The sequence below is a fragment of the Vespa velutina genome, chromosome 15, assembly GCF_912470025.1.
Source record: "Vespa velutina chromosome 15, iVesVel2.1, whole genome shotgun sequence".
Taxonomy (NCBI): Eukaryota; Metazoa; Arthropoda; class Insecta; order Hymenoptera; family Vespidae; genus Vespa; species Vespa velutina.
Window position 1 is genome coordinate 3,013,755 of NC_062202.1, and position 24,008 is coordinate 3,037,762.

General features: G+C 33.0%; 1 protein-coding gene and 1 long non-coding RNA gene across 6 annotated transcripts in view; one reads left to right on the top strand and one right to left on the bottom strand.

Annotated features, from left to right (window-relative positions):
• LOC124954506 overlaps positions 1–24,008 on the bottom strand; it is a 41,985-nt gene that overhangs the window by 3,168 nt on the left and 14,809 nt on the right. For 3 of the 5 annotated variants that reach the window (XM_047507544.1, XM_047507546.1, XM_047507545.1), the window contains 5 exons: positions 9,533–10,026; positions 9,176–9,341; positions 7,658–7,798; positions 6,546–6,670; positions 71–6,415 (listed from right to left, as the gene is read on the bottom strand). In XM_047507544.1, the coding sequence (XP_047363500.1) occupies positions 71–6,415; positions 6,546–6,670; positions 7,658–7,798; positions 9,176–9,341; positions 9,533–9,962 (7,207 nt within the window). In that variant the 5' untranslated portion in view covers positions 9,963–10,026. Of the gene's footprint in view, positions 1–70; positions 6,416–6,545; positions 6,671–7,657; positions 7,799–9,175; positions 9,342–9,532; positions 10,027–10,258; positions 12,033–24,008 lie in introns of those variants that run through there. The other 2 variants (XM_047507543.1, XM_047507547.1) reach the window with 2 other exon arrangements.
• On the top strand, positions 13,002–15,453 carry LOC124954515. Its single transcript, XR_007102567.1, has 4 exons — positions 13,002–13,205; positions 13,835–14,066; positions 14,695–14,995; positions 15,111–15,453. It is a non-coding gene; the product is annotated as an uncharacterized LOC124954515 (long non-coding RNA).

Consider the following 24,008-nt stretch of genomic DNA (forward strand, 5'->3'; position numbering starts at 1 on the left):
AAGAAATAATACGACATATTACTCGATGATGAGATTTAATTAATAATTATTATAATTAATTAAGACTTACCATTGGTGCAACGGTGTTCATCGAAGATGCACTTCCAATCTTGACAATTCTGTTCGTCGCTACCATCATCGCAATCTACGATTCCATTACATACAAGGTGTCTCTTAAGACATTGACGATTGGCACATTGGAAATTTCCAGGACATCCCTCTTCCTGACAATTAAGCTCATCAGAACCATCGGAACAATCCTTTTGGGAGTCACATTTCGCGGATAAACTAACACAATAAGCACCAGATCTAGATGTGCCATTGGTACATTGAAATTGACCTGTACTACATTTCGAATAACTCATGGTATTCAATGACAATAGATTCAGCGTATTGACTGTTAAATTGTTAGCTTCTTGAACGTTACTCTGAAGAATTGTTTCGTTTGAATTATTCAACATATTGTCATGTTCAATAGGAATATTACTCTGAATCGTTGTTTGTTCAACTTCCAAGATTGGGATCAATGGAGTCGTTCGATACAAAGTGTAATTTCGAATGAGTATGAAAGGCTCTGTAACTGGATTAACTTCTATAATCTCTTCAGATACGGGTATATAGTTAGGATATTTATTATTTACTTCCATTTCTGTATTATTTTTTATTAGACTAGTTATAGTCGTATTTGGTTCATGAGCTTGTTTGTCTTCCGATTCAGATTGATTTGATCTAGATGTGATCTCAACGATTTTCAGTTTTGGTATAGGCACAATTTTACCTTCTGTATCAGCTAAAATGAATTTTGAAATAATTGAATCTGTACTAGTGTTAGGTATGTTTTCCATATTAATATTTTCATTCGGTTCGATGGGAATCTTTGAAATCTCAGTAGGGATCAAAATCATTGAATCGTTGATCTCAGTTGTAACATTTTCTATTCTTTGATCCTCCAGATTGAGTTCCTTCTCTTTTTTGTATTTATATTTATCTGGATTCTTTTTGTCGGTAGATTTTTTCTTGATCTCTTGAATTTTCTCTAATGGTATTACTTTCAATTCTTCCTCAGACAATTCTTTCGAATCTTCGTTGAGAATGACATCTCCCATAGTCGTTGTTGAGAAAAATGATCTAAAGTCGAAATCGTATGGTCTCGTATCATCTAGAATCTCTTCAGTAACTGGTCTTATGTCATCACTAGTAGTAACTGGATCTGATACTTTAGCGCTACTGATTTCCGTTGCCATTGCAGCATAATCTTCGTTGGAAATTGTGAAAGCTATTTCTGGCTTAGGATAGTTCGTTGTATTTTCAAGAATCGTCATCAGATTCATCAATTTATTTGGTTCCTCATTTAGAACAGTATGTTGAATATTATCATGTTCAGCGGATATCGTTTCAGTTAAATTTGTGTTATCTGTTTCTATTACAACGTTCGTTGTATTATCAACTTCTGGAGTCATCGTAGAACTGGATGTAGTTACCGAAATGTTATTAATATATTCTATTGAAATCATAGTTGTCGCTGTCCTGTTATGATTACGCTTCGTATCATTGATCATCTTGATGATGTCTGGTCTCGCAGAAGAAGTAGTTATTAAGAATTCGTGTTCAGTCGTTTGCAATTCGTCTGGTAAAATTGACACCTGTGGAGTAGTTTTAGTCTCCAATGAATACATTGGAGCTATAGTAGATGGAATCATAGTGATAGATTCTTTCTCTTTGTCATCATGAATAATATTTGAACTTTCAGTATGATTATCTGACAACGAATTATCATCTGCAATTGTTGTTGCTTCAATTTTGTCTATTAATTCAGTTGTAGAAAGGTCCTGTTGTATCTCCATTGGTAAAACAGGTACCTGCGTTGTAATCTTAGAATCATCAATGTGTTTGTCCAAAGAAGGAGAGGGCATGCTCAATGGCATTTCAGTTTCCGCTGATAATATCCTTTCCGTTGTACTTTGAGATTCTTCAGAATCTGATATTGATTTAATTTTATCTTGTTGTTCATCGATATTATTTATAATTAATTTTTTAGATTTATCATCAATAACTTCAGACGAAACGATTTTAACGTTATTGTTATGATCAAAATTCTTCAATAACGTTTCATCATTGATATCATTGTATTGATCCTCTAGAGCATTTTCTTCCGGTTTTTCTGAGCTACTTACAATATTATTATTATTGTTAATAATTAACTCATCTATAGATTTTCCATTTTCTTTAGTGAACATCATCGTAGTGATTTGAGCAACTTCTGTGGTACTTTCTACTTTATCCAATTCGTATTCCATATTTTTCGTTTCCTTATGCTCATCCAATGGTACCACCCTAAGTATTTCTTCATCTTGTTCATCCTTTTCATTTTTAATACCAAAAGTATCATTCGTCGTTGTATCATCGGACAAATCATTAGTTACGAGTGTTCGAGTATTGTTCAAAGTATCTTTCAATATATCGTCTTCGGATTCTCTCAAAAGTTCATTTTGTTGTAATGGATTAACCATTTCAATTTCAGTTTCGTTAATTACTTGAGGTATTATCGAAACATCATTATCATCTGCTTTGATATTGATATTATAATTATCAAGATCGGTCAAGATTTCTTCACTATCGTTTTTATTTCCAGGATACATCAGTTCATGTCTATTATCCTTTCTTTCAGGTTTATTTATAATAACATCTTCAACATGAGTTTCGAAAGGATTAGGAACATCTTGCTCATCCTTGTCCAATCTTGGTGCTTTCTTCGACGTTTCTTTTTCTTTTTGAACGTCTGGTAAGAAAGGTGACATATCTTCGAAATGTCTTTCCTCGTTGGGATCCATTTTCTCGACGTGATTCGCTATGTTTTCAGGGAATATCGCAGGATGTAAAGGATGATTGGTAGAATGATCGATCGTTTCACCAATAGAAACTACATTCTCTTCAGGATGTTCGGTAGATCGATCTAAGATCGTATCGATCGTTAAGTTTTTCTTCTCAATAACCTGATTGTTAACTTTTAATACATTTTCTTGATGCATCGTTGATTCCTCTGGTCTCGTTGTAAAATGTGTTATTTGTTCAGGAATCAGTTGAGGAATAATGGCATGTTTATCTTGTTCATATTTCTTCTCTTCCTCTTTTGGCAATAACATAATATGTTCCTCGTCAGTTTGATTATTCACAAATTCCAGCAAAGGTTCTACGTTTTGACTAAATTCTTTGGGTAAACTTGAAAATATTGATTTTGGTGCATGCTCTATAACGTTAGGCTCGTTTATATCTTGCTCGTTTGATTCTGGTATATCCAATGATTTTATAGAATGATTTTTATTCGAAAATGACTCTTCCGATTTGTCTGTTAAATTAGATCCAACTTCGATTTCTGCAGAATCTATATTCTTCATTGAAACTTGATTTGATTCTGTATTTGTTTCTAACATAGATTTTTGTGTCTCCGAAATGGTTTCAGAGTTGGTGATCATTTCAGGTATGATAGTTTTACTATCTAATTTTAATGTTCTTGTTGGATCTATTTCAATATTTAAGGTCGTTTCTTCAAGCTGAACAGCTGGAACTGTAGTATCAGAAATTTGTACATCACTGTTTATTGGTAATTCGGTTATTTCATTTTCTTTTTCGGTAATTGTATCTTCTAATTGTTTAATCGAAAATGTAGTATCTTCAATTTCTTTTTTATTATTTATGGTGGTCATCGTTACCGGCAATGTAGTGATACTTTCAGTTACCACATGTAGTTCCTTTTCTTCTAAATTATGTTCTTGCGACATCATGGTTACCTGTTCGTTATAAGTTTCTGTTGTAGGTTTTTCATTATCTGTTTGCAAAGGTATTACAGGTAATGGCTCGTCATTATCTATTTCATCAGTATTTACATTTATATTAGTATTGAAATTTCTTGATTCTGAATTATATGAAGGTTCCGATGTAACAATGAATTCGACAGGAATTTTTGGCGTTGTTTCAATTTCTGTAGTTGTTTTGACATGGATTTCTGGCATTGTTGAATGTTCCACTTCAGTTGACGATTGTGAATATTCTTGTGGAACTTCTGTTGTCATTGCAGCATTAGTTTTTATAGGAGATTGTGTAAAATCTTTTGATTCGGTAACTGTCATAGATGGTGATGGTTCCATTATTAATGTTGTAGATTCTACATCATTAATTGAGTGTAATGAAATTTCTGTAGATGTGTCTACTTCCATAGAAAGTTTTGGCTCTTCAGAGGGTAAATTTACATTTTCTTGCGTTGTCATTTCTATTGGTCTTTCTTCTAGAGAAAATTCTGAAGAAGGTTCGAATTTTGTTAATGTATTTTCTTCTGTAGAATGTTCAGGTATCACAGGAAGTTCTTGTATTGGTTTTGTAGAAGGTTCAGATTGTGGTAGTGGTTCTGTTGGAAGTTCAGGTTGTGATGATGGTTCTGTAGAAAGTTTAGGTTGTAGAGGGAGTTCTGTAAGAAGCTCAGGTTCTATAGTAGATGTTGGCTCAGTTTTGATAGAAGATTCTACTTTAATAGAAGAATCTGATTCACCAAACGATTCTGGTCCAACGGACGGTTCTGGTTCAGCAACTAGTTCTGGTTTAGTGACCGATTCAGGCGCATAGGACGGCTTTGTTTCAGCAGCCAGTTCTGGCGCAAAGGACGTTTCTGGTTCAATAACTGGCTCTGACGCAGAGGATGGCTGTGATTCAACACCCGGTTCTGGAGCAGAGGGCGGCTCTGGTTCAACGGCCGGTTCTGGCGCAGAAGACGGCTCTGTTTCAGCGGCCGGTTCTAGCGCAAAGGATGCCTCTGTTTCAACAGCTGATTCTGACGTAGAGGACGGCTGTGGTTCAATGGTCGGTTCTAGCGTAGAGGACGGCTCTGGTTCGACGGCCGATTCTGGAGCAGAGGACGGCTCTGGTTCGATGGCCAGCTCTGGCACAGAGGTTGGCTCTGGTTCGACGGCCGATTCTGGCGCAGAGGACGATTCTGGTTCAATGGCCGGTTCTGGCGCAGAGGTCGGTTCTGGTTCAACGGCCGGTTCTGGCGCAGAGGACGGCTCTGGTTCGACGGCCGGTTCTGGCGCAGAGGACGGCTCTGCTTCGACGGCTGGTTCTGGAGGAGAGGACGGCTCTGGTTCGATGGCCGATTCTGGCGCAGAGGACGGCTCTGGTTTGACGGCCGGTTCTGGCTCTGGTTCTGCGGACGGCTCTGGTTCTGCGGACGGCTTTGGTTCTGCGGACGGCTCTGGTTCTGCGGACGGCCCTGGTTCTACGGACGGCTCTGGTTCTATGGCCGGTTCTGGTTCAGCAGACGGTTCTGGTTCAGCAGATGGTTCTGGTTCAGCAAACGGTTCTGGTTCAGCAGACGGTTCTGGTTCAGCAGACGGTTCTGGTTTAACAGACGACTCTGGTTCAATAGAATGTTCTTCTATAGGATGCTTAGAATATTCATGCATCCAATTAGAAATATCAGAATTATGAGCTCTGGAAATTTCTGGATCCGCAGTTGATTCTGTCATGGGATTTGGCTCGTTATTTATACTTTTATCCGATATTTCTTCATCTTGACTTATCGGTTGCACAGTAGGTTCAACATCTGCGTTGGAAGATGACTGAGTATTCATAGAATTCGTAACGAAATCCGAGTGATCCCAATTATCAGGATGTCTAGGTTCAAACAACATTCCTGGACCTCGACTTCTACCCACAAAATCTTTTGTCGATTCTGTGCTCGATGATAAAATCGTATCGTCCATATCAATGTTACTCAAATCGTTCTCATCCAAACAATCTTTTCCATTCGTGTTTAATATTTTTCCAGGCATACAAGAACAAACAAACAGTCCTTGTGAATAATCATACTTGCATGTTTCTGCGCAAACTAAACTACCATCTTGACATTGATCAACAAGTTCTCCTACTTGCAATCTACCAAGATGATATCTTCCAATCGAGTTGCCATTCTCTCGAACAGCCTTTTCGATATTTTCCTGAGTTTCTTTCGGTGTAGCCCACAAAGGATGGCTTATTCTGAATTTTACTTCAGAATCCTTATTAACATCATAAACTTTAATTACCGGTGAGTCTCTCGTATTAGATTGAAGCATATTTTGAAGATACTCTTCTATCTCTGACGCAAGTTCTCTGTACACTCTAGATTTGGGATCACTCATCTGTTCGTCCCATACAAAATCATCTAACTTTAATAGACCATCGAGAGCATCCGGTACAATTTGATACAATGTCTCATCAGTCGTAGGCCATGTTGGAAAACTGGAAGTTTCTGGAGCTGGACTCATCGGTGGATTTTTCATATATTCTTGACTTCCAGCCAATTGAGCACCATCAAATTGACGAGAATTAGTTTGGTCTATGGTGTCCAGAGGTTCTGTAGCCTCCTGAGTGAGAATCACACCAGCTGAAACGATCAAAATTATTTATTAAAAATATTCATATAGAAAATGTGACGTAACAGATATATCATTCTATTTGAATCTCTCTCTCTCTCTCTCTCTCTCTCTCTCTCTCTCTCTCTCTCTCTCTCTTACTTGCAGCTAAAATGGCGATTATGATTGCAATTGAAAGAACCAAGAGACCACATCCCCAGCATGCCATTCTTCTCCAATACGAACTTCTAGATCTTTTATCCTTGGTGACATACAATTTTTCTCCCCTGCAACACAGTACCATTTAACATGAACAAACGATTAACACATGAATTCTTTTATATCTCCCATATCCAGGACCCCATGATAAGCATTTTTGTACAGCATTAATCCTTAAACACACCCACGTGACAAAAGTCACATCTTCGATGAGAAAAACGCATAACCACATTTCTTTCTAACGAATATCGGTCAATTCGTAAGAACCTATTTATTTATTTATTTATTTTTTTTAATATAAACCGCATCAATTTTTAACGACTACCGCAGCAATTGTTCAGCTGCGGTCATCATACAATGCGTAGGTGCGTTTAAAGAGCTAATATACACGCAACGTGATTGCTAAACCTCCATCAGCAACCAGCCGTGAGATTAGAAGCTTCCCCTCGATAGTCAGATATCGCTATAATAATCACATGTCACAAAGTATCAAGCATACTGATACGATTATTGTTGTTTCAGGTCGTAGGTATGAGAGAAAGGACTGGTAAAATAAAAAAAAAAAAAAAAAGAAAAAAAAGAAAAAAAATGGAAATGGAAATGGGATATCATCGCATTGTATGCACGTGTTTATGCGTGGGTATATACTCGCAGTCGACGTTATCTGCAAGTCAAGGTCAAATAATCTAAAGGAATTATGCGAAGAAAGTCGAGACGACGAACCAATTGATTAAATTAACGTAACGAACGTGGTTATCGAAAGTATGCCTACGGATTTTGAACTATCGAAGTGACCGGACAAGATTATGACCATCGATGAACTCGAAGCAGAGTCAGTGGAGTCTAATATAGAAGCGGGTTAGTCCGCTACCAAACGTCCCTCGCATTAAGGCAAGAAAAAAAGGTTTCCTTCATTGTCCCCCATCGTCAGTAATAATTCTTTTTTTTCCTTTTATTTATTTATTTATTTATTTTATTTTTTTTTTGTTTTTTATTTATTTTATTTTTTATTTTATTCCCCATTTTCCTCATCCTCGAAAGCATCCTTCAAGTACCTGAGGGCTGTAAGCCAGTGGGAATAGTCAACCAGTCCGGCGGCCGGATCTCTCAGGCTGAGTCCTTCACGGCCGACACCCGGGCCCAAATCAAAACGTACTCCAGCCACGGTTGTTTCAACCTCGGCCTCGGGACCCCTGCTATGTATCGGCGTAACAGAAAACATCGTCTGACACTTTCACCCATTTCTTTCTCTCTTCTCTTATTCACACACACATACTCTCTCTCCCTCTCTCTCTCTCATTTTTTTTTCTTTCTTTATTTCTTTCTTTTCTCTCTCTCTCTCTCTCTCTCTCTCTCTCTCTCTCTCTCTCTCTCTTTCTCTATCTCGTTTTTTTTTTTTTTAACTCATTTGATGAACAGTAAAGGAAATCGCGGATCTGACGAAAGGGAAGTGTCTCCTCTCACGCGTATACATCTTTTTTCTTTTTTTTTTTTCTTTTTTTTCTTTTCTTAAATAATTTTTTATCTTCGAATATTCAGTCTCAATGTGTTTTTTACCTAGTCGATTATCTTACTCTACATGCTTCGTCGATCTAATGTCATCGAAACGTACGTACGTTAGTTATTTAGTATGCCGACGTTAAAGTCACCTCGTGCCACGACCGCATCTCCATAGAGGCTTTACGCGTTTTGCACTTTAATCCGAGCTCTTAAGAAGACGGAAAATCAACGAGGATTCGTGAACGAGGATCGGTGAATCTAGCCTCGTCTCTTACCGGATAGCTATTAGCAAAGGATAAGAATGGTGCTACTTAGACAATCGAAGAATTTATTCATAGTGTGTCTTAACGTTTTCTTAGTAAACTCGAAAATCGTCATTAAGATTCGTCGCTCGCTTACTTTACGAAGGACGACCGTTTTGCATTTTTTTTTTTTATTTTTTTTTTTTTATTTTATTGCTTTTTTGTAAGCAATGACACAATTTTGTATGCAAGGTTTTTTTTCTTCTATTTTAGAATGTTCCGTTCACCATCGTTATCATCGTCATCATTATCACTATCATCATCATGATCATCATCATCATTATCATCATCATCATTATCATCATGAACATCATCATCATAATCATCATTATCATCATTCTTCTACTTATTCCTTCGAACAAAATTCCTGCACCCCGAGCATAAATACAGCGGCAAAAAAGGGTTGGAGAAAGTGGGGGAAATTGTTAACTACCTTCATTCTCAGAAAAATCGCTAGGCAGGCTCGCCGGGCTGGTAAACAGTGCACGCGAAAGAGTTAATTAGAATTAGAAGAAAGATATGAGAATTAATCAAACGAAAGAATAATAATAATAATAATAATAATAATAATAATAATAATAATAATAATAATAAAAATAAAAATAATAATAATAATAATAATAATAATAATAATAATAATAATAATATAAACAACAGTAAAAAAAATGAATAGCAACAATGAGAAAACAGAACAGAGACAGACAGGGCAAACACACGATGTTCCTTATCTTTTTTCATTTCGTTCATCTCTTTGGCAATCTTCTTTATTACCTAATATACTTTCGATGTTCGTTAACTGGCACGAAGTATTCCTCGTAAGGGTCGGTTGGTACCTCGCATGCTTCTTGACCCTTTGTTTGAATATTGTTGCCTGTGTAGGGCCTCATTGAAACCAACTCTAAATTCACTGCTTCGATCTGTTCCTTCTTTCCATTATCTGTGAAAGAGAAATAGATGTTGCAATTACTTAGGAAGATCAGATTTTTGCAGGTTTTTGTTCGAATTGAAGAATTAGCTAGAGCTCGGTTCAACAAACTTTCGTTTTCTTTCTTTCTCTTTCTCTCTCTCTCTCTTTCTCTCTCTCTCTTTCTCTCTTCTTCTTCTTCACGGTCTACGACCCTAACTTACCGTTGACCTGGACGCTTGTGGCGCTGCTGTTGAGGAAGCTAGCGTCGTTGTTGTTGCCATTTCCATGAACGCCGTTGAGCTTCGGCTCGCTCGTGGAATTCTTATCTGGAGTTTGTCCACCAGTCGATGGTGGAAGCTCAATCTTCGTCTCAGACTTGTAACGTGGCTCTGGGCTATTTCTCACTGGTTCAACGTAATGCTGAGAAACGAACGATCGACGATGACCATTCTCTGTTGGCGAACCAATCGTATCAGTCGGCGATCTATAGTCCTGTTCCATGTTCACTTGCTGTTTGTTGTTTTCTTGTTCATGAACATTGTTATCAACGTGTTTTGAGCTATTCACGCATTCATCTTCAATAGCAAATGCTAGATTGTCCATGCCACTCTCACCACCAGTAGTACCATCATCCCCACCGATATCCGACATTTTCCGATTGCCTTTTCGCTTTCTAAAGACGAGCCAGCCCTTTCCTCTGTCATGCGTCTGGATTCTGAAAGAACAAATATCTTCATTAGATAATTCATTTGTTATTAAGTAAAATCAACATTTATTTTTAATAGATATGTCGAAATGAATTTACTGAATATGATGGGGAAAAATATAATATTATAAACTATTCTCATATATATATATATATATATATGTGTGTGTGTGTGTGTGTGTATGTATATATCTTTATTCAAACTTGTATGTATTAGCAGGTATGTATATGTTAATATTACTGATTTTCCATTCGACTGTACCAACCGACGGTTGAACTCACTGGCGTGAATCCAAGCCAGAGTGACGTCGTTTCACGAAGCGAGTTTGAATCTTTGTAAGAGAGAAAGAAAGATACCAACGAGAGATGGATGTGAGAACCGTGAGAGGATGAATCTTCACTCGGCAATCGTATTCGATATCCTTACACATTCATATTACTTTTTTCTTGTTTGTTTCTAAAACGCTAATAAAAATTAATAAGATTTTTTTTTTTAATTTTTATTCTTTCTATCTGACCTATCAAGTTTTAAAATATAAACTATACTCTTATACGTTTTTATTTCTTTTTTCAGATGACAAGACAAAGCTTATTTTCAATAGTAAATTATCTTGAAGAAAGGAAAAAAAAAGAGAGAGAGAGAGAGAGAGAGAGAGAGAGATAGATAGATAGATAGAAACCTAACAGGAATCGAATTTCCTTAGGCTTGGAGACGATTTCCAGGACACCCTATAGGAACGGTCAGACGAGCGAGCGTGTTTGCGAGCATACACATAAACGTTGAGAAGGCATATACTGCACCGAAAGTGGTTGACCCTGAGAGAGCCAGGCACAAAGGACTGATTCACCCCGCGGAGTCCTCCGAGAAAAGAACCGACCGTTTACCCGGCTTCATTTTGTAGGAATCTTTCCCCATTCCTGTAAGTGACATAATCCTCGAGAACTCACCGAAGCGTTCACTATAATCTTTCCTTTTTTTTTTCTTTTTTTTACTTTTACTTTTATCTGCTTCTTTCATCTGACTCATTTAATTATTATCCAGATGAACTTTACCATTAATAATAATAGTACATTTAACACAGATTTTTCTTATCTTTCTATTATAATAAATTTATCTGATCCTTCGATGAAAGTAATTCGTTAATGATCCTAAAGATAAATTTCTAATTGTCTAAGAGATAAATTTTTAATTGCTGAAAAGAAAGAAAAAAAAGAAAATGATTTTAAAAGGAGCGTTAATTGAATCGATAATTTCCTTAATAGCAAGAGCATACAATTTTCTATGACAATATTAATAAGTGAACACAGTTTGTGGTATCGTTTTAAGATTAATCATCCTAATAGTTTTTTTTTTTTTTTTTTTTTCTTATAAAGTACTATGCTTCATCTACAATTTATTTTATAGAGAAGTAGATAATGGCCTCACAATTATATTCGGTCTACTCGATGGCATGTAGGATTTATTACTGTGATAAAAAGAAAAAGGAAAATGATCTTATAGGACACGCCTTGCTAGAGGATTCCAAGGATTCCATCAACGATGAAAAGTCGACATCCTCGAGGATGATGTAACGATCGTAATGAAAGAACGTGCGAAAGCATTATGACACTCACATTTATACACAAACACAACACAGATTCAAATATGTCCTCTCGTTGACTGCACGAGAAAACCATTGTACCGTGTGCAATAGTACTTAGGCACCGTGGGTTTTGATCCCACCTACCGATAATCTTAAGAAAAGGAAGTCAAGAAATAACAAGCTAGGGAAACAATCTTTGTGGATCCATGCTTGATACCATAACTGTTTCTTTGTATAAATGCTTTTGTATTTTCGACTTTGAATGAAATTATTCCTTGGATTTAATACATTACATTTGATAATATTTACAAATAGTATACATGATGTATCATTTTTTTTTTTTTTTTTTTTTAGAATTATCAGTAAGAGTGCTTGATATGTAATGTGTGTGCCTTTTTCAATTAAATTGAGCAAAATTTAACATATAGTTTATCCATTGTAATAGAAAACAATTTAAAGCTACTAATTGTTCAATTTATATTAATTAAACAAAGTATAAATAGGTACTCATATGCATTTATGATATGTTTTAGATAAAGATGAAATAATGTAAAAAAAATCTTACAAATTATTTAAGACTATAAGAATTATAGTCAGGTTGTTTCATTAAAATTTTATCTTAAATATTTAAAGCTATGTGATCAAAGTTATTAATAATTTGTTATAAATGTACTACTAAGATATATTGAAATAAGAAGTTTGGATTTTTCTAAACATTTACAAGTAGGTCAGTAACCATAGTATATATGGATATATATATTTATATAAGGAAGTTATATACTAAAAAAGATAAACATAAAGTTTTTAATAAACTTTTTCCCTTAAAAGAAAAATTTTTTTTGCCTACCTTAGCATTCAGAGAAGATATTTTCTATAAATTTATATATATATATATATACTGTGTCAATATTTCTTTTTTACATTTATGTAGGTTAGTAATGTCCACATATATATGTCAAAGTTTTTTTCTTTTCTCTTCTTCTTATTTATCATTATATATTCCAAAAGTTATTGCTTTTCCATTTATTTATAATATATAGTTATAGTTGAACATATCCCTAATGATTCCCTATTATTATTAAATCGTAATATTTTATTGAAATAAAAAATTATATATAATCAAACATTTATAGATAAAAATTTTACGAAATATTACTTTTTCAGAATTTTATAATCCTAAACAAAGATTTTTTTTATTTGATTTATTAATTCTATATCTTTTGACTAACGAAGTAACGAGGAGACTCTCGTACGTGTGAATAAGCTAGTGTGTGTGTGTAACGAGAACTTCTTTCAATAATTTGAAAAGATATAATAAGTTAAAAATAGGAAATAGTTATTTAAAGAATAATTATATAAATTTTTATAACAATGATTATTAAAATTTTTATTAATTTAACTTTTAAATTTTATATTACTTGCGATTTGTTTAATAAAACATGAAAAAATTGAATACATATTTATTCGCGCCTCGAATAAAATACTTGAGGTGTTGTGCGCATGCGCGGCGGGAATTGTTCAATTGTTTGTCAGTAAAAGTGACGCCATATTTGTTCCTTGGATACGAATTTGACACGGGATTCGCATCGTCCTCGTTAATTGCAGGTAATTAGTGTATTTTTTCTATCTTACACCCCCTTCCAATATATCGATCGATTTTTAAACACGCGTTTTTTATGAGTGAGTGTTCGTAAATCGAGGCATCGTCGCATTTAAAAGATATTCGCGAAAATAAATTCGGCCTTTTGGCGTTCCTCGGTCAACTACAACGCAATAAGTTTTTTTTCAATTTTTCATCTTTATTTTCTAAGATTTTAATACTTCTCTCTTCTTATGATGATGTTTTAATTAGAAATCTTTTATTATGTAGCTTTAATTAGTCATATTTAGTATTATATTCGATTTGTACACACACATACACACACGCACACACACATATGCATGCTATACATTTACAACACGTCATGTATACATATATATATATATATACACATACACACACATGAGTACGCATATAGATTTCTCTATACCTGAATAATACACATATAAAGATATTCTCTATACGTATTACACACACATAAAAATACGCATATAAATAACAGAGATGTACACATAATTTATTTTGTTCTTTACTAATCGATCTTAAATTTTTCACATATTAATATTTCATTTATAAATATACACACGTAATTAATTTGATTAATTACTAATCAATATCTTTTACACACTTTCAGCTTTTGAAGAATTTTACGAGTGAAAAGACACAGTAGAGAATACAACGAAAACGATTCTTTGAAAACAATCGATCTTCATTGGACAAGTAAGGATACAAAGCTAGGCTTAATAGGAAGAGAAAGAGGGATAGATAACATTCGAGACGTAAATATAATAACATTGGCTTGTATATTTCTGAGAATTTCTTTAGAGAAAGAAAAGAAGATAAATATACATTGATACTTTTTCAAGGTTAGTAACGAGTCTTCTTCATTCATATAGAATATTTCGACGTGTAAGCATCTATTACAAAAGTAACGAGCAGTTTTATTTGAAGCTTTATACATTATCGCATATTTCAATTCTATTTTCATATATACATATATATATATATACATCATAATTTAATACATATATATATAAAATAATATATATATATATATATTATTATATATCATAATATTATAATAATTTTATTATTACACACAAGAAAATATAACAGTTCGTATATATATATATATTTTTTTTTTTAAATTTTGTTTATAGGATTTATTATTTAACAACTGGTTTTCCATATCTTACTACCTCCAAATAGTTAGATCTGGGCAATTGCTACTGCTTGAGTTGTAATTCATAATACAAAGCAAATACTAATGAGAGATATATATCTTATGAGATATAATATTTCTTATGAGATATAATACTTTGATGCATCTTAACAATATTAAATATTATAAATAATTTTATTTAATACAATTTAAGACATTAATTATGTTCAATACTTTTATATAATATATTTATATCAGTATGTTATCTTTAATGAAATGATTTACAGGTTAATATGTTTGATAAATTTTTTTATGTTTTAACAAAAAAATAGAAATAGTGTTTGTTCGTTAAATTAGATTTGTTCGTATTCTCGCGATTTAAATTAATTTCAAGAAGCGCGAGTACTTAAATCGATTGCGTGCAATGCAGTCAATTATAGAGTCAGTGTTTGTTCGTCTAAAGTTGTTTTTTTTTTTTCACAGTCATACACAGATGTGTATTTATCGTATATATAACAGTAGAATTTCGCGGATTAAATTTAGTGCCGTTTCCTAATTAATAAATAATTAACGCGTATTAGAGTCAGTGCATCATGGAAGAAATGAATATACTTATTCAATAGGAGAATATTGGTAAGCAGATTTTTAAATTTCATAATATATATATATATAAATATAATAATAATTTTACAATCTTTTAATTGTAATAAATTTAATAAACATTTTTTGTTTTTTTTTTTTTTTCTAGGTCATCGTTATATTTTCATCAAGTCACAATTCAACCTACGTTAATGTCTACCTATCATAATTTCGACCTACAATAAGAACGAGTGTTTTGGAGCCATCAGAGAACTTCTTAAGTAGTAAGTGAAGAAATTAAAGTCCCTTCAGTACTCATCATGCCGAGGATGAAAAAGATTCGAATCGGCACGAGTTTACTGATTGTAATTTTTTTAAAATAATTTATTGCAGCGAGCATGACCGTGAGTAATTTCTCTTTTGAATTTACTCGTAAATTTTTAATTGTGTATATGTTTTTTATTGTTTATTTATTGTGCATGCTTATTATCATTAATTCAGGATAAGGATCTTCTTGTTTCATCGATTCGATTCGATTAATCAATGGTGCAATTAATTAACATTTTTAGATGAAGAAAATAATTATATAAATTAGCATTCGAAAAATGATATAAAGTTTGAGCATTATTGTGCTCGTAAGATCATATATAACCAACTAAAAATAATTTAATATATTAAATTAATTATCTTATACGTTTTTAAAGTAGATTAGTAAGTGTTTCCTATATTCGTTGATAATCTCATATTTTTATTTCATTTTAATTCAGAAGAGTAATTATGATTCAGAAGAGTAATTGTGATTTTTATGACTAATTTAAAATGACATGGCAAATCGATTTATATACCCATCTTTAAATTTATTAATAATGCAATTCAGTAAAAATGATTAGAAATATATATAGTAAATTTAAAAATATAATACATATATATTAATATGGTAAAAAATATAACGTAATAGTAGTTATAAAATTTACAAACTTATATGTAAAAATTATAATTATTAATAATTTCGTGATGTTTCTGTTGTACGTTTTAAAATAATATTTTATAAAAAGAAATTCATGCTTTTTCTCGTGAATAGATCAGGGCAAAATTGCAGTTGATGCATATTCCATCGACTTTGACGGGGTCGAAGGAAGATTCATTAAACGCAACTAAATTAATGTTATCTTAGTTCACCGATCTCCATATGCAATAACCTCCACGTTGTGAGATCTGTGCACTGAGTATTAATTTTGATCTATATCTAAATCTAAATTATATAACACGAGTAATACCAAGCTAATGATTGCATAATTTTGTTACGTTTCGAAAATATTTTTATTCTTTAGTTTTACTTGAAGATTATATATCAAAATCACACATTGGTAATCATATTTAAACAAATAGATTGATTAGATAATGTTATTACAATGATTTCTTAAAGAAACTTATTGAAAATTTCAAATGACATTTCTTCTTCGTGATACTTTTCCATTAATAATAATATTTAAAGAATTTCAATTAGGAAATTTAATAATATAGTTTGATCCAATAGACATGAACAGTTCACCTGTTTACCAATATAATCATACATACACATACAGTTACATAGAATATATATTCTCGTCACAGTCTACTTACGATCGACAGTAGACAACTATTGTCGTTTGAAAGGGCGTATATTAACATTCTAATTTTTTTTTTTTTTTTTTTTTTTTTTTTTTTTTTTTTTTTTTTTTTTTAAGCGCGGCTTAACGGCAATCATCGAGAAAGAAGTAGAGATCTTAATAAAAGAACAATGATTTTTTTTTCTCAAAGACGAAGAAAGAAAATATGTAGCAATCATCTAAAATCTTCGTTCTTAGGACGGAAAAGAGATATTATTAAGATGGAAAGGTGTCCACCTTTTCCTGTCCGTCTTCATAAACCATTCCTTGAGTGCAATAAAACTTAAAAATTTGTAGAACCTTTTGCAAGTAGATAAATCTTTCCTCATGTGGCTAACAGATGTATGTAGAAGGTCGATAGGTTTATGTGTGTGTGTGTGTGTGTGCGTGAATGTTTCTTAGCTGACAGCTTGGCTTAAGGACACCGGTAACGTTCAACCGTTATTGAAGGTCCGTCCTGATGGTGAAGTTAAGAAAATAAACTGGACTGGTCTCGCAGGACATAACGATTCGATCGATTCGCGTTTATAATTAGTAGATACGTATATAATAAACATGTTTCTCACGTACTTAAGGATTCTTTGTCTGTCTCTCTGTATGTCTATTTATCTCTCTTTTTCTTATGTGGCAAGTTTTGCTCGCGAAACCCGAGAATCTTATCGTCCTTGACTGATCCCATACATTCGAAGTAGAGTTACCAGTTTAATCTCGAAGACATTTCTAGTTATGCCTCACCAAGTCTTGTTTTATTTACATTGCATGAAAAAATTCGAATTGATTAATCGTAACACTTTCGTCTCCTTTTTCTTTTTTTTTCTTTCTTTCTTTCTTTCTTTTTATCTCGGTCTGGTAACGTGTTCGACGAATCGATACGAAAAGAAGAAAAGAAAGAGAACGTTCTTCAATGTCGCTTACGTATTGTGAAAGGAAAGAAAAAATCCTTTTAGCAACATCATTATCGATTGCCGGTCGATCGGTCAAGTCGAAAATCATCACTTTACGAACGTATAGTTAACAGACTATTGTATGCTTAATTGTTAGTGGTGTAGCCGGACAATTTCATGCCTCCAGTCGATTTAACAATCCCATTGTGCGAGTCCTTTCAACGTAGAAAAATTCTTGCTCTTATAACAATGCGTATCTGGTACGTGAGAGGGAGACGAATCGAAGGGTATATCGGTGGGTCCGATGAGTTTCCTCAAAAGGTCAAACGTTTTCTTATCAAAATAAGTATCTTTCCTCGCAATTTTTTTCTTTTTTTTTTTTTTTTTTTTTTTAATACGGTCATGATCCTTTGTTAAAAATTATTTACACGAAATTTACATCGTACCTGTTCGATACTTAAAATTAATATTTTTTTTTCTTCCCTTCATTGTTGCGTTATAAATATGTAGATATACGATATAGATTGAAATATATTTTCTTATTTATTAATGTAGATCGAAAAATTAGGTTTCTTTTTCCTAGATTTTTTTTTTGATTTTTTTTTTATTTTGATTTTTTTTTTTAATGGTTTTTCATCGTTTTAGAATGAAATTTGACAAATGACATTTGATTTACGAGTAACACCTAGTCGGTCGGGTGGCATCCTTACAATGAATTTGCGTACGAGCATCAACGATGACCTTTTCGCGAGACGTGCAACCTGGCACCAACAGTGGGACGACGAAGAGAGTACGAAGACGACGAAGAGGATGATAATGATGATGATGATGATGATGATGATGATGATGATGACGATAGTGTTCTCTGAGCTCTCTAAGGCGCATCCTCGCGAGTCCGACAGCCTGTACTCTTGCTCCCATCGTGCTATGTTACTCAAGATACTTTACTTTCTACATTCCTCGCGAGACAATACCTACATCCACGCAGCCAGTTGGTATATACTTCTCTTGTGCATACAGAGATACATGCATTTATACAAACATACGTGCAATAAGACAGAAATTATCCAGGTCAGAACAGCAGACGAACGGTTCCTGTGACTAGACTGATCCTAGTAGATCGATGTTAAGTAATATTTTATTCGAATAATAATTCAATTAATTTCATTTCTTTTTTCTTTTTTTTTCTCTCTCTCTCTCTTTTTTTTTTTATTATAATCATTAATTAGATTGACGATTGATAACGGAGAGAAAATTAATCACGAAAGTACGAATTTTAATAATATTATGAAACAGAATTATTCACGAATCATATCGTAAAGATCATCTCTTCTTTTCACTTATAATTTTCATTAATTTTTTAATGATGGTAATAAAAAAAAAAAATAATAATATTAATTTTACAACTATGAGAACGTAAGCCAATGATCGACGAGTACATTGGAAGAAATCGAAGTTTTGTGCAAAAAAAGTGAAAGTTTCTCTCTCTCTCTCTCTCTCTCTCTCTCTCTCTCTTTCTTTTTCTTCTCATTAAAATGTACGATATGCAATGAATGAACAGTGTTGAACCGTTAAAGACTTTTGATTTTATAAATTAGTAAGGAAACGCGAAGATAAGTAGGTACTTCGTTTCTCCATTTCTCGAAGCGAGGAAGAGAGCGCAAATTAGCGAGTTCGTTTATGTGAGTTTAAACAGCTACCGTTTCGCATCATGTAATGAACTCATCGTTGGAATCACCCGAGTGCTCGTCTACCGTGCATTAAAGTCTCCTTCGTTAGCCTTCCTCCATTGTCTAGCAATGAACGCAAAGATGAATGAGCGTAGACACGAAAATATAGAAATTAGGTTCTATTTTATTATGATCTTTTTTGTTTTTTTGTACGTTTAATTTTTATTCAACGATTCTTTCATTCATTCTTTTCCATTTTATGATAGCAGTAACGTTGATTGTACTCTTTTAAATGATTTAAAAACGAAAAAAAAAAAAATGATTTCAAAAAAAGAAAATGAATAATTTGAATGAAAGAGTTGTTAGGTTATTTATTTTCAAAAAAAAAAAAAAAAAAAAAAAAGAAAGAAAGAAGAAAAAAAAATCAAAATTCGAGTCGAGGAAAGTATACGAACAAGTAAAATTTGTACTACGAAGCAAATATCATCGTCGAGTTAGCACATACTACGTGGGCAGATAATAAAGAGCACTCTTGATAAAATATTCCTGCTGAGTAGTATGGGTCGAGTAAAAGGAAAGGACACACAATGTGTATGTATGCATATATGTATGTATGTTTATTTATACATATGTACAGACATATGTATAGTAAAAAATGTATCATTGGTCCGCCTTTGCGTTTCGCCTACTCGATGTTGTGTTTCATTTTTAATTATACCTTTTTTTTCTTATCCTTTTTTTCTCTTTTTTTTTTTACCCTATAAATAATTTGTTATAATTGAAAGATGTTAGAAATGAGCGAAGTTTTAAGCAAAAAGCCTTTATAAATAGCTTAGCTTACGTCATATGACTTTATTTGAAAAGTATATAAGTGCATATGCCTACATACGTGCATATGAAAATGAATCTGAGTCACGAGAATGTATCGCATCTCATCTTTCAACGGTTTTTCCTATTTCTTTTTTTTTTTTCCTTTTTTTTTCTTTTTCCTTTTTTTTTTTTTTGTTTTATTTATTTATTAGCAAGAAAACGGCGGAGTAAAGTTTACGGTGAATCATCTTTTACTCCGCGTAATTCCCACAGTATATTAATGAGAAGTATAGGAGCGTATCCTTACAAGCTTGGAAAATAGTAACGTGCACGGACCGGCGATTTTATAGCGTGCATTTTAGTCTCTTACTGGTAGACTTTACTCTCTTTCGTACTCTTACAAAGTACGAGGTTTATTCCATGGTAGAGTAAAATCCCCCCATGCGCGTAGGCGGTGTGACACTGTGTGCGCAGGATCCAACGTTTATATTCACGGAAGCCATAAATTAGTAGTAAGATTTTCTTGCCGTTTTTATAAAAACGTTACTTGCATGCAACGTACAAACAACAGAACAGAAAGAGTTAACTCTTCTTTCGTTTTCTTCTTTCTTTTTATTTTCATTTATATTATTCATCAACAAGAAGATATAATCGAGATCACATTCTATATTCTTGATTCTGAATAGAAATAAGAATGAGAAGAGATGACGTAATCGACGTAAACGAATGGTACATTCCCTTTTATCTCAAAGAATTAATGATAGAATGAATGTGAATGAACGAGAGAGTAAATGAAGGACGATCAAAGGCGTTCAATCGTAACGTACTATGTCATTCCTTATTATTTTTTTTTACCTCTATTTTTTCTTCTTTTTTTTCTTTTCCGAATGTTTACCAAATTGCATAGGCGTCGAGATTAGAATCTTTCAATTTCGATGCAAATGAGAGTCGAGTCATCGTATAAATTCCATACATTTCACTTTTTTCCTTTCTTTCCTTCTAACGTTCCATCCGGAAATACCAAGTGTTATATACATACGTTATTAGAAAAACAATGTGAGGATCGTAAGAGAACAAGATGAATATAAACGTATGATATTTCGCATTCGTAAATAAAACATTATTATGATGGATCATTACGTAGTATCTATTAAAATACAAATTCCTGATGGCGATCCAGGCAAAGCGTTCCTTAAGAAATGATAATAATAATAATAATGATAATAATAGTAATAATAATAACAACAATAACAATAACAATAATAATAATAATAATAATAATAATAATAATAATAATAATAATAATAATAATAATAAAAGGAAAAAAGAAACGAGAACTAAACGCGATCAGGCACGGCCTTGCGCTCACCACCAAGAAGGAGGCACCTTTCTCGTTTCCTCGGCTAATGGTCATGGACGGTTTTATTTAATGGCGGACGTTATGAAAACTCCTTTAGTTTTCAACATGCACGATTGTTTATTCGAGCGAGTCATTTTGAAATTCCAAGCGAAACTTTTGCAAATTTCCTTTCCATTTATCGGTTTTTTTTTTCTTTTTTTTTCTTCTATCTTTTTTCTCTCATTTTTCTTTTTTTTTCTGTTTTTTTTTCTGTTTTTTTTTCTGTTTTTTTTCTTTTCTTTTCTTTTTTTTTTTAACTTTTTTTCCGTCTTTAAATCCCACTTAACAAATGAGGAAAACAAACCAGTTAAAAGTGTAATTAAGTTATTAGTAATTATATAACTTTTATATACATAATTTTTTTCATACGCAAGTCACGCTTGCGCGACGATGCTTAGAAATAGGTTTTGAATGGTGGTATGTACGATAAATTATGGTTGTTACGAGGCACAAGTCCAAGTGTTAAGAATTAGAAAAGGAAAAAAGAAATGTTGATCAAAAAGTGTTCGTATGTGACAACCGATAACGCAGTCACTCTGCGTGCGAGACCGTCTAAAGCAAATACTGAGAAAAATCATTATGCGCAGCACGATATCCTCTTTTTCTTTCTTTCTTTCTTTCTTTCTTTCTTTCTTTCTTTCTTTCTTTCCTTCTTTCCTTCTTTCCTTCTTTCTTTCTCTTTATTTTTCTTTTAGACGATATTACACGCCCACTTGGACATTCAAATGCATGACTCGAGAAAAGGATTCTTTTCTCTCTCTTTCTTTCTCATTATATTTAGAATTGTTTTACATTTACATCTTCTTATCATACTTTGTTAAAAGAAAAAAAACAAAAAAGAAATAACGCAAGTTCATCAATTGAAAATTCGTTAGAAAAGTGTTAGAAGATACTTATTAAATTTCATTCCTTTTTTTTTTTGACACAGTGATGTAATCGAGAAAAATAAAATCTAAATTCTAATGATTAGCGTATCTAATCGAGTGATTTAACTCGAATTAGTTCTCGTAATTAATTTCTATGATAGTAATTAGATGCATTAGATGTTAGACATCGCATGGAAAGTACCGCTTTTCATTCCTTCGCAAATTCCTTTGCGCCTTCCTCACTGAAAGGAGGAACTAGAAATGCCGAAATGGTCAGGCACGAATGCGTAACGACTAACCCTCTCCCTCTTTCTTTCCTCCCTCTCTCTCTCTCTCTCTCTCTCTCTCTCTTTTTCTTACTCACTCACTCACTCACTCACTCACTGTAAGAGGTAATTTATTTTATGCGCATACGTTAGATCGAAAGGAGTAAAGGCGTTTACGAAATGTGTACAGGGTACGAGAGGAGAGACGGAAACTCGTTCTGGCAAGAATCGATAACTCCCCGATCGATTTATTATTCGAAACCAGTTTTACCACATATTTCTCTATTAACTTATCGTCCAATTAAAAGGAAACGAAAATTAGCTGAGTGAATGAGAGCTTTCAAAAACTTTGTCCGAGTCATATCGAGATAACGTATGTATGTAATTACAAAATTACGAGCTGTGATCGTCTTTGTTGAATTCTCTTTTTTTTTTTCCTTCTTTTTTCTTTTTCTTTTTTTTTATTTTCTTTTTTTTTTTTTTTTTACTTTTTCTATGCTTTTTTTTTCCATACCGTTAATGCGTCTCTTTTTTTGCGTTTATCGATGATCTAGAAGGAAGAACGATAATGACGATTACGAGAGGATCAAAATATATGTACGTACGTACACATCGATCGTAGTTAGAACAAAAATAGAATAAGTCTCGTTAACGTATACCTCGTGTTTTACAAATATACGTGTTTTGTAATTAAAAGGATATGCACCGGGAAATGCACATCGGTAATACAGATATAATTGATTTGTAGCATAATCGTATGGAATTCACGGATGTTACGCGTATGATTACGAAGCGCCACGCGATTGTTAAGCTTATATGAAATTACGTTTGTCCTTTGTATAAAGACACGATTTTCTTATGATAATTTTTATTATATATACATATTTATAGATACATACATATGTACGTATGGATCATCTTACGTACGACTTTCAAGGCGACGACACGTAATCACCTTTCGATGTCTCGATAATTGTAAGATGGACCATGAAAAATATGTTTATATTGAATTATGTGTTCGATAAAAAAAAAAAAAAAGGAAAGAAAAAGGAAAAAGAAAAAAAAAACTCAGCATTATATAGCGAAATTTTTTAAACTAATTTTAGACGTGGAACATCCATCCTCGAAAGTCGTCACGGTGGATACGGTCCAGGCCGGATCGGTTTGATTAGAAAGTAGGACAGTTAGGCTTGCAACGGCAGCTACGGCAGCTCGTGCTACAGCCTTCGGGCTCTTTTGCCAACCCACACTTACGTAAGGACTCCTTTGCACGCCTTTCGACTGTCTACGAATGCACTAACACATATTATATATAGGTATGTGGAAGAAAACTTGTTCTCTCGCATCTTTCTATATATATATATATATATATATATATATATATATATATATATATTTATTTATTTATTTATTTATTATTATAAATTAATTATTGGTATACCATGCGTGTATAAGCAATAATTAATTTACAATTATTATATAAGTAAATTATTATTAATATATATATATATATTATTTAGTTA